This window comes from Protobothrops mucrosquamatus, unplaced genomic scaffold (assembly GCF_001527695.2).
Source record: "Protobothrops mucrosquamatus isolate PMUCROS unplaced genomic scaffold, P.Mucros_1.0 scaffold57, whole genome shotgun sequence".
Classification (NCBI taxonomy): domain Eukaryota; kingdom Metazoa; phylum Chordata; class Lepidosauria; order Squamata; family Viperidae; genus Protobothrops; species Protobothrops mucrosquamatus.
Window position 1 is genome coordinate 474,031 of NW_015386437.1, and position 14,492 is coordinate 488,522.

The window sequence follows — 14,492 nt, forward strand, 5'->3', positions numbered from 1 at the left end:
CTTGAGGGCGCGGCGGAAGGAAGGGAGATCAGGGATCACCCTGATCTCTGGGGGCAGTTCGTTCCAGAGGGTGGGAGCTCCCACAGAGAAGGCCCTCCCCCTTGGGGTCGCCAGCCGGCACTGTCTGGCTGACGGCACCCTGAGGAGACCCACTCTGTGAGAGCGTACAGGTCGGTGGGGGGTAGTCTGTGGCAGGACTAAGTGGGGACCTCTATGGTGCTGCTTCAATCCAGTGCTATTCAGCATCTTTATAAAGAACAAATCGACTGGAAATGGTGCTGAGGAAATTTACAGATGATGCCCAGCTGCGCAGACTGCACTTGGAGTATTGTGTTCCTTTCAGGGTACCAAACAAGGAGAAGTTGAGAAGATTCAGGGAGAACTAGCTTGATAGTAAAGGATAAATCAAGCCCTATGAAGAATGGTTAATGAAGCTGGATGGAAATATTATTGTACTTCTATAAATATCTAAGCAGATTTCTATAAATATCTAAAAATATATCATGTGCAAGAAGGGAAGAACTGTTCTTTCTTGAACCAAGGAGAGGACAAAAACAAAAGGGTTTTAAAAAAAGCAGGTCCAGGCTGAATAATAGGACAATTTTCCTGATGGGAAGAGCTGTTAAGAAGTGAAACAGTCTGTCTACAACAGGAGTAGTTTCCTCCTCCACTCAGGTTTCACATAGGAGCTTGGAGCTTCTGCAATGAGAAGGCAGTTGGAATAAATAAATAAGGGCCCTTCCAGCTTTTTCCGGTAGTCCTCAACTTATGACTGGTCACTTAGCAACCATTCAAAATTACAAAAGACCCCCTTAGGGCTACTTATGACCCGTTTCAAAGTTCCAATGGCTGCCCAGTTCCGTCAGGGTTACATGATCATATATGGGACACTTGGCAACCAGCCTGCATTTATAGCTGTTTGCAGCATCCTGTGTTCACATGATTACAATCTATGATGTCTTTTTGCTGCAAATCAGTGTTTACTTTTGATTTAGCCATTTTGGCTAAAATGGTTTCACTTAATGACTGCCATGTTTGCTTAGTGACAGTGACTTTGCTTAAAGACCACTGCAAAAAAGGTTGTAAAATTGGGCTTGGTCAACATGGTGACCACTTAATGACTGGCATGATTTATGATAGTAATTCAATTCCTGTCATAAATCGAGGACTAAGGACAAAGATTTTAAGATTCCACAAATTTTCATCAGTCAGGTGGACACTTATTTAATCTTGCAAAAATGATGACATCTGTAGAAAACTTTTAGTTTGTATGTTACCTGAATCGTCACATAGCTGCTCTTTATTCACTGCAGTATGTATCTTCTTATGCCACTGATTAGGACTTTCAGGCAACAGGAAGCAATGTAGAAGTTTCCCTTTTGACGTGATCTATGACAGACAGTTCATCACTTGATATTGCAGACCACTCTCCCATTCTGGTGACATGCAATTACCAAAATTCCTAGATTTCATGCTTTTGTAGTCCCAACCTGCCTGAAAACCACCATATTGGCAAAAGCAGGCACAGATTCCTGATGTTAACAGTGCTACAGCTGGTAGATATTGGGGTGAGCTTCCAAATCATTGGGGCTCAATGTAGAAAGCTGATGGGATGAAGAAAAGAAGCAAAAGGATCTTGAAAACACGATGAGCTGATTGATTTTTTTTCTTTTACAAAACACAAGCTGTGACTGGAAAGGAAGACAGTCTTAGACATTAATGCTACTTCCCAAATGTATCGGTTTCTTGAACATTTAATTTAATTTATTTGATTTAGGCTGCCATCTGACTCCAAACTACTCTGGTTGGTTCCTATATGCATTCTTAGATTTCTCTCTAGTGCAGTGCCTCATTGTTGCAATCCTTTCTGATTATAGTGTCATGCAGGAAGATGAATTAAGAAAGGTCTAAACAAGAAGCAGTTCACTTGTCTGGAAAACTAAAACATATGGTTTCTAGTAAAGTAAGATTAAGTTATTCTTACCTCATCATGTGACCTATGGTGATGGAAGCTTACACTAAAGCAAAGACAGCCAGCAGCATCTTACGCTTTAAAATGCTTGGCAACTTCAAACTATCTTTCAGAGTGTTGACCTGAATACTAGCATCTCATATGTAGGAAGATTATCTCAACAGTGACTTTTTGCAGTTACTACCATATGGTTCATGCTTTTGTCCTGAGATTAGGTCATAGGAATGTGATGTTAATGGGTGTGTGAGTGTGTGTCTACTGTACAATGAAGCCTTCTCTTATTGCCTCTTCTCTTCTAATTGTGCCTTGTAGAAATACGTTCTATGATTCAGGTAACATACATAAGCTACTGAACAAATGAAATCAGTAAAAGAAGGAAGGCAGAGAGAGTGAAATGACTTTTGAAGAGATATTTAAAACTGAACTCCTTACTAGCACTGATGATATTACCTAGTTTGGCTAATGAAACATCTGCAAGAAAACAAGCAAGCTCAGAGAGTACCAAGAAGAGATATTTGCTTCTTTATTTTAAGCATCACTCTATATAAAATTGCCCTTGATAATACAGAGTACTGTATGGGCATCCTGTTTCTTTTGATACAAATGAATAGACAACGAAGCAGTTATAATTCAAGTAAGACCATCTTTTCCCTATATTGGACTTCCAAGATGTGGGTTCTTTTAATGCATTATTAATAATAACTGTTCCTCACCATACCTCTTGTATCTGCTGAATTATTTACTTTGAGAACTTTTGCACATTTTGTAGACTTCTGTTAGAATATATCCATAGATAAATAAATATGCACATGCACATTTACATGAACTAAGTAACTAAATAAGATTTAATAGCAATCTTATGCAGAAATGGCCTGTACCAATGGCCTATATCATTTATTTATACCATTTATTTCTCATCCTACCTTTATTATTTTTATAAATGACTCAAAATGGTGAACATCCCCAGTACAGCTTCCTCTTCCTATTTTCCCCACAACAACAACCCTATTGAGGGGAGGGGAGAAAGAGTGACTGGCCCAGTCAGCTAGCCGATTTTCATGCCTAAGGAGGAATTAGAACTCAATCTCCTGGTGTCTAGCCTTATGTTTCAATCTCTGTAGGAAGAATATCCCTACTAAGATTATTTCAATTGTACTACACACACACACACACACACAATCCAAAAGCCTAAAACTACATATATTTCATTTAAAATATTTTACTTTTATACTGGTGAATATAAATATAACTAATTCATGATGTAAACTTAAGTTAACTGCTTCAAATAACTTTAGGGATTTTATATACTATAGTAAACTGTTGATGATATATTTCTTGGCATTTGTAGCATCAAATAAATTCATTGCTTGAATTGCCGGAATTAAACCTAACTGATTTGACTTATAGGAGAAATTACATATGGGAGTCTCACTTTGAAAATTTATGGAGACTTGGGCTCCATTTGCATCCAAACAGAATGAGAAAACAAAGATTTGCATCTGGTAAATTCACCTTTTAGAATTAGGGATTTTCTATTGGCAAGACCTGAGACTGAGTCTCTTTGGTAAATGATAACTTGTTGGAGGTAGGTAGGAATAGTTTTATTTGAAAGTGCAAACCTCTTTTATATTAATTGATTCACATTGATGCTGTAATTTGAAGACATGTCTGGCTGGAGTAATATGGAAAGTGAAATCCAACATAACTAGAAAAACTACAGCCTTTCAGATATCTATGGAGATTCTCAGTCATGCAGGTTATGGTTGTGCCAAAGGTGCTTTTTCAAGAGGCAACTGGACTTTCTTGTTTTTCTTTGAAGATGTTTTGCTTCTCATCCAAAGAGCTTCTTCAACTCTGACTGGTTGGTGGGGAATGGAAGGATTTATATTCCTTGTAGACAGCTGGTCATTTGCATTCTTTTAGAGAGTCATTGAGGCCACTTGAGGGTTTTTCTGTGTCCTCAGGGTCACCTGAGTAGTGCAACTGAGGGTGGAACCTTTTTGGAATTGCTGAAAGGACTGTGTTGTGGAGCTGTGCTTTCTGCAGGATATTTTCTGCCCTTCATTGTTGAACATAGGAGCAATTTTTCTTCAAAGAAAAGCAAGAAAGTTCAGTTGCCTCTTCAAAAAGCACTTTTGGGACAACCATGACCTGGATGACTAAGAATCTCCATAGACATTCATCTATGCACTTTGGGATGAACACCCTTTGAATGGTACAGGAGTATGAACAGATTTCCAGAAAAATTACAGACTACAGGAACTATTTGTGCTTCAGTTTGAGATGCAGACAACACAGATTCATCCCCAACAGCCTGTGCCTGTGTTGAACATTGAAGGGACACAGGGCAGAAAATATCCTGCAGAAAGCACAGCTTCACAACACAGTCCTTTCAGCAGTTCCAAGAAGGCACCACACCCATTTGCACTACTCAGGTGGATCGTGAGGACACAAACAAACCCCCAAGTGGTCTCAAAGTCTCTCTAAAAGAATGCAAATGAGTAAGTCTCTGCAAGGAATATAAATCCTTCCATTCCCCACCATCCAGTTAGAGATGAAGAAGCTTCTTGGATGAGAAGTGAAACATCTTCAAAGAAACAAGAAAGTCCAGTTGCCTCTTGAAAAAGCACCTATGGGACAGATTTTCAGATAAATTGCCACTATTGAAATTAATTCTATATACTTTCTCCAATTTTTGCTGGGTTCCAAATGCTTTCACTAGACTACATTAATGGTGAAGGCAAAGTGCTTATGAACTGCAGTGTTTTTCACATCTTGGTGTGTTTTGGGGGGAGGAAGGAAGGAACAAAAAAAAATCAGAATTCCTGTTCTATCTGTGCTAACAGATTTGGACTGCAAAAATCCAGACAGCCACATGGTGGCAGCAAAGAATTACAGTTTTATGATAGTTTTACTGCTATCTAGTGGTGATCCAGCTTTTGCAACTCAGATATGATAGCTCTAAGTTCAGTGATGGCGAACCTTTTAGAGACTGAGTGCCCAAACTGCAACCCAAACCACACTTATGCATTGTCAAGTGTCGGGTGGGCGTGGCCCATTGGGTGGGCATGGCTGCGGTGGTAATGGCAGACTGGGTGGGACTAAAAAGTTCAATCAATCAATTCCAACTTTGCAAGATCTTTTTTTTTCCGCGAGAAGTTGAAATTGACTGATTGAACCTTTTTTTTTTTTTTTTGCAAATGGCGGTGGAGGCCTAAAGCAAAAAGGTTTTATAAAACCCAGCTGAAGGCCTAGGACTGGGGCGACGGCACACGTGCCCACAGAGAGGGCTCTGAGTGCCACCTCTGGCACCCATGCCATAGTTCGCCACCACTGCTCTAGTTCAATTCATGGTCTTTTCAAAATTGTTTGAGACCAATTCAACATACACATTGAGTGTGAAAGGAAGACAGCATATGGTCTTCTTCCAATATTTGTATGTATAACACACTCTGTTTTTCTGTTTGTATCTTCAAGCAGAAATCCTACAGAAATCCATCTCCCACTTTTCTGAAAATGTTCTTCTGCTCAAAACAGCTTTCTATTTTCTATTTTTTTTTCTTCATAGGATTTTGCTTCTTTAGGTTTAAACTTTTTATGGTGGTTTTGACCAGTTCTGCTCCTATGAAATGCAAGAAGGCAGGGTCCTTATTGTTATTCTTGTTCTTGTTGTCATTATTTGCCCTGACAATTATTCCATTACTCAACTGTCTCCCACAGCTGCATGTGCTGTGTGCAAACACAAAGCCAAGTAAATTCAGATAGCTAAGAGGCAATTGAGGAATGAAAGACAAGCAGCCAATTTACATACTACTTGGCCACCTTGTAACTAAGATACACCCAGCACTGTAGTCATGAGAAGTCCAGCAAATTTCTCCAGCACATCACTCAAAAGTAAAAGCTCTTTTCTAAGTGCACAGCAAAATTCATTCCTGTGCTGCTGGGTGGTATTAGATGGGGGGGGGGGAATTCATGCATGAGTCTGACAGCCGTCTCTCTTTTTGCAATGCTCCCTAGAATAAAAACATGATGATTCCAGAAAATGCTATGAAAAGAATAATGATGTATTAATAAGGGCTCTGGTGGGAAAAATCTCAGCCACACCACCTTTTCAAAAGTGAGCTAATTTTTTTTCCCCAGGAAAGAGGAAGGCTATCCAAGCTTTGTTCTGTAGGCATTCATCTTTCTGGAGGGCAGCTGGGAGCAAGAATCTCAAATCCACTCCCAAAAAGATCCATGGGGAAATATATATATATATTTGCACCTTATATGGAAAAGAGCAATTTAACTCATCAGTTAGTGAGGCGTATAAAATGGAACCATGCCAGAGTTCCTCTTGTGCTATTAAAAACAGAGGAAAAATGGGGTGCTAGTGAGCTTCTTGCCCACTCAGTAATTAAAAATCAATCTTTCAAGAAGAACATCAAGATATTAAGAAAAATGTCATAAAATTGCATCTGATTAAATCATACTTTCCTTTTATTTCTAATAGGCCTCCTTAAACCTTATTCATTCATGAGTACCCAAACTAAATCATTTACAATTTGACACTCTCTGATCCTAGATTTGCAGGGAAGAGGAAAGACACAGACTGGAGAGCTTCAGCATGCACATGTGGTGCTGTTTAGAGTAATGGCATTTTCCTTCTATATGGCATCCTCACTTTGTAGTCCTATAGAGTTCTTCCTGTCACCCTCCTTTTCCCATGCCAATTTAGCATCCATATGAAATGGTTAGTTTCATCAGTTAAGACATGCAGCCTACTTGTCTTTGCAAAAAGATGAGGCTATGCCTGGCTCCTAGAATAAATTGGAGGAAGCTCAAAGAGTTGACTTAAACAAGAAAAGACTATTACTATTAAATAGTTATTCAGACCAGATGAGTGACATTCAAACTGTTTCTGAAGCAACTGCACTATACTCCCCATGAAGAATCAACTTCACCACTTTGAAAACAACTTTGAAAACCCTGCCACAATCATTAGCAGCTGAAGAAGAGTGTATGGTGCCATGTGGCTTTTATGAATTTAGGCTGGTAATCCACATTCCTCCTTTCTGGATATTGGCTGCAGCACTTCCTGGTCTTTTGATGGCCATTTGGGTCACTCCTAGAATGGCCCAAAATAGAACTGACAACAACTGGTATAGAATGATGACCGCGGCAATGTTATCAAGACTGCTGGCTTGGGCTTATCTGCATTGATTTGAAGGACTATAAAGCAAGTAACAGATTGGTACCATGGCACCATTCTTCCGTATGCACTGTTTATGTGTCCCAAAATCATTTTGAGAATCTTCACATGTACTGAAAATTTTCTTTAAGTGTATGACTTTTCAATTTGCCTTCAATACTAAGTTGAGACTTCATTGTCAAAGGACAATTGTCAAAGGACTTCATTGTCAAAGGACAATTACAAGAATAGCGGCTTTAAAAACCTTATTTTAAAGCCGCTATTCTTGTAATCCCTTTAAGCAGCTTCTTCTTCTTCTTCTTCTTCTTTTTTGGGGATATATGGATGGATGCATTGCATCAAGTATTACAGTATATCATGTATTCTTATATTTTATCAATCTTTTCTTTAAACTCTGAGAGTGAGATGGGGCGTTACCTAAATTTGATAAATCAGTTTGAAAAAAAAGACTGCTTTTTATTGTGCTTTTTTTCACTCGCTCTTCAGATTTTATACTGAAGTTTAAAATGCTTTTTATTCTGTGGAATTTTTTTTAATGATGCTTAGAAAACTGATTGATAAATTTGCAAATCCAAATAATCACTAAATGACCAAATTCACAAAGCCCTCCTGGTTTTTATTATATAGTAGTAAACTAGTATCTGAGATCCAGATATTGTTCATAAGCCCAAGAATATGAGCAAAAGTGTGATGCATTGGTTTAGAGCAGCGGTCCCCAACGTTTGTAGCTTGGCAGCCCAGTGGGGGGGGGGAGAGGGGAACTGGCTGAGTGCACACAGGTGTGCTCACATAGCTCAACTTGCACAAGCAGCAGGCTGGCAGGCAGGCATGCACTTACATGTGCAGCTTAACTTGCCCATGTGCACATCGGTCCAATGCTCATGGGGCCCGGTAATGGGCCGCGGCTTGGGGGTTAAGGACCCCTGGTTTAGAGCATAGAGTTTAGAAATGGGAATAAAGATTGAAATTCATTAGCCCAGGAAACTCACCGACTATTTTATTCCAAGGTTTGTTGTGAGGTTAAAAATGTGACAATCCTGCATCTTTTTTTCCCCCTAAGCTTTCTTGCAGAACAAACTTGTTAAATTAGCTGAACTGTTCTTATATCCAAATCTCTTAAGAAAAAGGAAAATCCCTTATCTGTTTGGACAGAAAGTCACAGCAACAACAGGGCTTTGGGAAGAACATTTTATTGCTAAGCATATTCTTGAACAAAAAGGCAATTATGAAAAGAAAAGAACTGGGGGAAAAAGGAAAGGATGGAGAGAAGAAAGGAAACAAAAGTGAGAGATAACGGCACAATAACGTTAATTTTTGTTCAGAAAATAATAGTGAAATGGGAGAAGCTTCCAGACAGAAATGCGCATGTTCCCCAAAATCTGTCCCAAACAAACAGATAGAAGAAAAGAAAAGTGGGTTTTCCTAAAGAAAAAGAAAAAAGCAGAAAATCATTTCACAAGACTCCAAGAACAGCAGCAATCTTTTACAGACATCAAGATATAATCAACTCCATATATGTTTGGCCAGTGAGGCTGTTGAAAATCATTCTTTCACATCTTTTAAAAACCAATCTTTCTCTTTCTCTCTTTCTCTCTCTTTCTTTCTCTGTTGTAGTGTTAAAAAATTAAAAAATAAACCAAAGAAAACAAAACAAATCTCACACACACCAAAAAGATTTGTTAGCCAGGTAAGCCTCTTCTCAAAGCATATGAGAAGGCTGCCTTCTTTTTATTGTTCCCATGTGCGCGTGTGCATTAGATAACACGTCTTCAAAGATTCATGCGACTTATAAACACCAGCAAGAGTAGATTTCTAAACCTAAACAGCTGATTAGATTTCATCTGTACACAGGAAAATTGTACATTTTTTTTATTTGCTAGAGTCCTCTAAGTTATGTGTTTTTCCTGTTTCTATCAATCTTGCTGCCTTTCTTGTTTGCTTTTATTTATTATTGTTATTTTTTGCACATGATATTTGTGGCCAGAAAACACCAGTTGATTATTTTTTACTGTACAGTAAGTTGCTCTTTTGAAAAAATGGAAGAAATTAAAAAAAAGAAATAATCCGACAAAATTAAATTACACTGAATATAATCAACAACTCAATGAAATCTCAGAGCATTTTATGTACATTAGGGTACCCATCTAGAAATTACACCAGTCAAAAAAATTGTAGTAAAATATGTAAACAAAAAAATATTCTTGTCTGAAAATTGTTTTTTTTTTTTTTTTGATACAGATAACTGTGACAAGGTTAAAATGCACACTCTGTTCACATTTTTAAAGTTTAGTTTTTTGCTGTTTTGTAAAAACATTTTTGCTTTACAACAGTCTCATTTCATATTAAGATTTTAACAGCATTTCTGTTCCAGTCATCCCATCAAACATACCATGATAAATATATCTGTGTCTGTATATATATATATATATATATTTATATTTATTTATTTATATATATATTATACTATTAATAAGCTCCTTTATTTTTTCAGTGTGTCATAAGGACTTTTTAAATTTATCTTCTTTCATATAAAAATCAAGGGATAGGGAGCATAGGGCAAATGGAAGGACAGCGAATCAGAAATGTCAATCTACAAAATTAAATTGTGACATATGAAACATACCATCATGTTGTTTTTAAAGCACAGTCCCAATTTTGAATTCCTCTGTGACAATTTTATGCTTGTGTGACATGTGGTTTTGTCACAAGACAAACTCCATAATCTTTCTAAAGACTTTATTCACTTGATCACTACTCTTTGCATTCATACAGTGTCCTCAGCCAAGGAACCAGACAATGACTCCCTTATTTTTGCTTGGACTATTCAATTGAGAATAACTACTTTTGGTTTGGTTTTGATTCCCCCCCCTATAGTTGAGCAAATGGTAGTCAGACATAGCTGGGGGCTCCTAGTCAAAGAAGAAACTGTTATCCTCTTGTGACTTTGCTTACATATAACCAGAGCCAGTATCTGGGGTTGTCCAATTTTCCATGACCATAATTTTCAGCATGATCACCATCACTGCCTCTTCCTCATCTTTCTTTTTTATGTTAACAACTTACTGCAGACAACAGATTCAAGAGACAACACAACCTGATATGTAGAGCAAACACTGTGGATAGAACTTGAGTTCATATATGGCAACAGTCTTTATTTATTGTATTTTTCCCCAAGATTTCTTCTTGACTTATGTCCTGGCTCATTCTCTCAAAAACCTCTCACAGAAAATGAAAAAAACTCAGACAAAAAATACAATGAAAACCCCAAACCATTTTTTATTATTAATATTACTATTTCTTTCCCCCCTCACATCTTGAAAAATGATACTCAGGCTGGACATGGCCAGATCAGTTGTTCTGTTTTGTTTCTAACATTTCCACTTTTTTTCTTTTTCTGTTTTTGTTATTTTTTAAAATAATAAACTGAAAAAAAAATAGCGTACAGTCAAAGATTGTGAACATCATTAAAGACTCACTTGGAGATACGAAACAAGTAAGCCGTGAAGTCTTCTGCCCTTGCAGAACAGTTCAGCTGAGGAGGAACTCGGAAGGCTTTTAAGTCTGCCAACATGGATATGCTGGGGAGGCCTTCTTCTGAACACTATATGTGCTTTATAATACAGGAGGGCAGAGTTTGGGGACTCCAAGCAGTGATTTGAAAACTTAGCAGTCAACGACTGAAATGTTTATGCTCAACATTGGTCTCAAACCGCAGATGGTTTCTCCCAATCTCGTTGGCTGCAACAGTTTTGGTTCAGTTATAGCTCATTCAATATTTATATATTTATATATAAATATTTTTTTGTTTTGTTTTTTTACACATAATATTCTTTGTCCTTGTTTTTCTGTTTCTTGTGGCCGCTCTTTGAACTCTGCTGCTTCTCCTTCATGAGCGTGCCATTGCTCTGGGCTGAGTTGCTGATGTAGTTACGCGTCTCATCCACCTGATAGGACCCTTCGTCCCTGTTCCTGTACTTGTACATGGCATACAGGAGGATCAGGATGCAGAGGGCGGCAGCAGCTACAATGCCGACGACCATTCCCGTTGTGCTGCTCGACTCACGGACCACCTCTGAGGCCCCCGGAACCCGTCTGATTCCTGGCTCCGTGGGGTTTGCTGTGGGCACATTACGGAACATGGGGGAAGTTATTAGCGGGCTCTTCAGTTTTGTGCTGTCTAGCTCATAGGCAGTGGGCAACGGAAGCAAGACTATATCAGGCTGGGGTTTGAGGTCACGGTTATTCATGTTGCCAGCTGGCAATTTGGGCACCATCCCAGTCGAGGACGAAGCTGTGGAGCGGATCAGCTCAGGGGACAAAGCTGTAATAGTAGTCCTACCAGTTTCGGAGACTTTGTTAGGTCTAAAGTCCTTGGCTTCCCACTTGGGTGCGTGTGCTTTGTAGCCACCTTCGAAGATTGAAGTGGAAAGACTTTTATCTGTTACCAAGGAGAAGGTGGTGTAAAAATCTTCATCATCAGTAGGGGGTAGGTTAGAGTCAAAAGTTTCCCCTGAGCCATACCCAGATATCACCAAGCCATCATCATCACAACCATCGCTGCCTTGGTCCGACAAGCAAGGTAACCCCGCCTCAGAGGTCATGGACAGGGAATCTTTGGTGGTCTCAATAATGGTGAGGAGGGGACGGAAGGTAGTGGGGAGTGTAATGAAAGGTGCACGAGTAGTAATAGGAGGGATATCTAAAGGGTCTTCTACAAGAAGAGGGATAACTAATTCACCTCCTGGACAGAAGAAAAGAAAAAAGAAAAAGGTTAGTTCATCTTGAATGCAATGCGAGATGTGCTATTCAGCTCATCTGTCTCAAAGGCTGAGTATATAAACCTGCACATGTATGTGGGCAGCTGCATGAAACCAACAGTTTTTAAGCTGTTAACTCTATCAACAGGGCTCTAAATCAGTGATCCCCAAACTTACTGGCACCAGGGACCAGTTTCATGGCAGACAATTTTTCCATGGGCTGGAGGGGGAATGCTTTTGCACGCAACCTACATCCTGTGCATGTGCACATAAAACTTTGCTCACTCACCTGTCACTTGCACAACCCGATTCCTATCAGGCCACGGACCAGTACCGGTCCACGGACTGGAGGCTGGGGACCCCTGCTCTACATGTTTGTAAACCTACACCTCCCCACACACATATTTGTATGCCGAATCCCTCCTCTTTGAACTTTTCAAATACAGGATATATATAATTTGGTTGTTGAAGATACTCTCAGAGTGACTTGCCAAATTCTAACATCATACATTTCTTCTGTTCACTGTAATATTTGAAGACTTTTCAGTAACTGCATGTTTCATTATAATAGCTACCTTTTAGAATTATGTTCACTCTTTTGTTTTAATTCATAACATATGAAATATTTTAAAAGTAAAATCTCCCTCCACTCATGCTAACTTCTTGGAGACTTTATGAACATATCTATGCAATTTATTAGCAGCATTACAGAAGAAGCTTGTCATTGGCCTATTTGGGATATCTGTTGATTTTTTTTGTCTAGCCAACAGCCTTAGGAGTCCCAAAAGATCCCAGTCCAAATATTAACTGAGCCTTGTTAACTTCCAAGTTAATTTAAGGTTAACTATATTAGCAACTCGGGCCATTAAAAGGCTATCTCACTTTTAAAAATTTAGAATCAATCAAGTGAAGGAAGCAAACAAAAATATATAAATCAGATGCATTTTAAGATGAGTGTTTAATTCAAATAGGATCCAAAAAGATCTTGACAAACTTGAACAATGGGTCCTATCTAACAAAATGAATTTTAATGTGGAGAAAAGCAAAGTTTTACATTTAGGCAGGAAAAATCAAAGGTATAAATACAGATTAGGCGAGACCTGGCTCAAAAACAGTAACTGTGAGAGGGACCTTGGAGTCCTAATGGACGATCACTTGACTATGAGGCAGCAGTGTGCAGCAGCCACCGCCAAAAAAGCTAATACAATCCTAGGTTATATAAACAGAGGCATAGAATCAAGATCACATGAAGTATTAGTATCGCTTTATAAAACCCTAGTAAGACCACACCTGAAATACCGCAACCAATTTTGGTCACCACACTACAAAAAGGATGTTGAGACTTTGGAAAAAGTTCAGAGAAGAGCAACTAAAATGATCCAAGACCTGGAGACTAAAACATATGAAGAATGGCTGCATGACTTGGGTTTGGCTACTCTAAAGAAAAAAAGAAACAGGGTGACATGATAGCACTATTCCAGTATTTGAGGGGATGCCACAAAGAAGAGGGCATCAAACTATTCTCCAAAGCACCAGCGGGCAGGACAAGAAACAATGGTTTGAAACTGACCAAAGAGAGAAGCAACCTGGAATTAAGGAGAAACTTCCTGATAGTGAGGACAATTAACCAGTGGAATAGCTTGCCTTCAGAAATTGTGGGCGCTCCATCACTGGAGGTTTTTAAGAAGAGACTAGACAGTCACTTGTCTGAAATGGTATAGGTTCTCCTGCTTGAGCAAGGGGCTGGACTAGAAGATCTCCAAGGTCCCTTCCCGCTCTATTCTATTCTTTATTCTCTATTCTCAAATAACTGCAATGAGCCAAATAAAATGTCCATTCAGATCTCACAAGACCCTGGAAGGCTGCATCCATTTAAAAATGCTCTATTTAGCCAAATGGAAATTCTTCTACCATCACTGCTACTGCTTTCACAGTCAGGGCTGCCTAGAATTTATTGGATATGTTGTATATTTGTTGGATATTCTTGTTGAAGAAGAGAATATGTGTACTACCAGGAAATTGTAAGAAGAAGAGTAAAGGGGTAGTACTGATACTTAAGAGTGACAGAAAAATAATCAGCAATACCTATATACTTCAAACTAATTTAAATCTCCAGGATGAACTGCAACCTAAGAAATTAAAGGAATTCAATTGTCTGACCACATTTTTATGAAACAGCCTGAGAAATCCTGGAAAATGGATTTAAGTCAGATGGGCCAAAAAAACAAGGAAAAAAGAGCTTCCAGGGAATGATAAAAAGGGATTGATCTGAAAGAACCTTATATTGTGATTACCAGATGCATTATGTCTTGATTTCTGCAAAACCTTTGACCATGACGGCCTTGGACTTGACCCAATTAGTTTATGCCCCCACTTCCATGACGGCCTTGGACTTGACCCAATTAGTTTATGCCCCCACTCACACGGGAGGACACACACTGGATCTAATTTTTGTCTCTGGCCAGTGGCAGAACGATCTGGAAACGGGGGAGGTAGTTATAGAGCCCCTGTCATGGTCAGATCATTCACTCCTTAAGATGGACTTCCGGACCGCTCCCCCCCGCCGCAGGGA

The 14,492-nt window shown here is 39.0% G+C and overlaps 1 protein-coding gene across 1 annotated transcript in view; it reads right to left on the reverse strand.

The window, feature by feature from the left end:
* Positions 1-10,978: 10,978 nt before the first annotated feature.
* The window catches only part of NRXN3 (neurexin 3), a gene marked incomplete at its 5' end in the record, with an annotated part of 310,284 nt that continues 306,770 nt past the window's right edge, over positions 10,979-14,492 (reverse strand). Inside the window, one exon of the mRNA XM_029283337.1 lies at positions 10,979-11,904. Coding sequence (XP_029139170.1) covers positions 10,979-11,904 — 926 coding nt within the window. The remainder of the gene's footprint in view (positions 11,905-14,492) is intronic.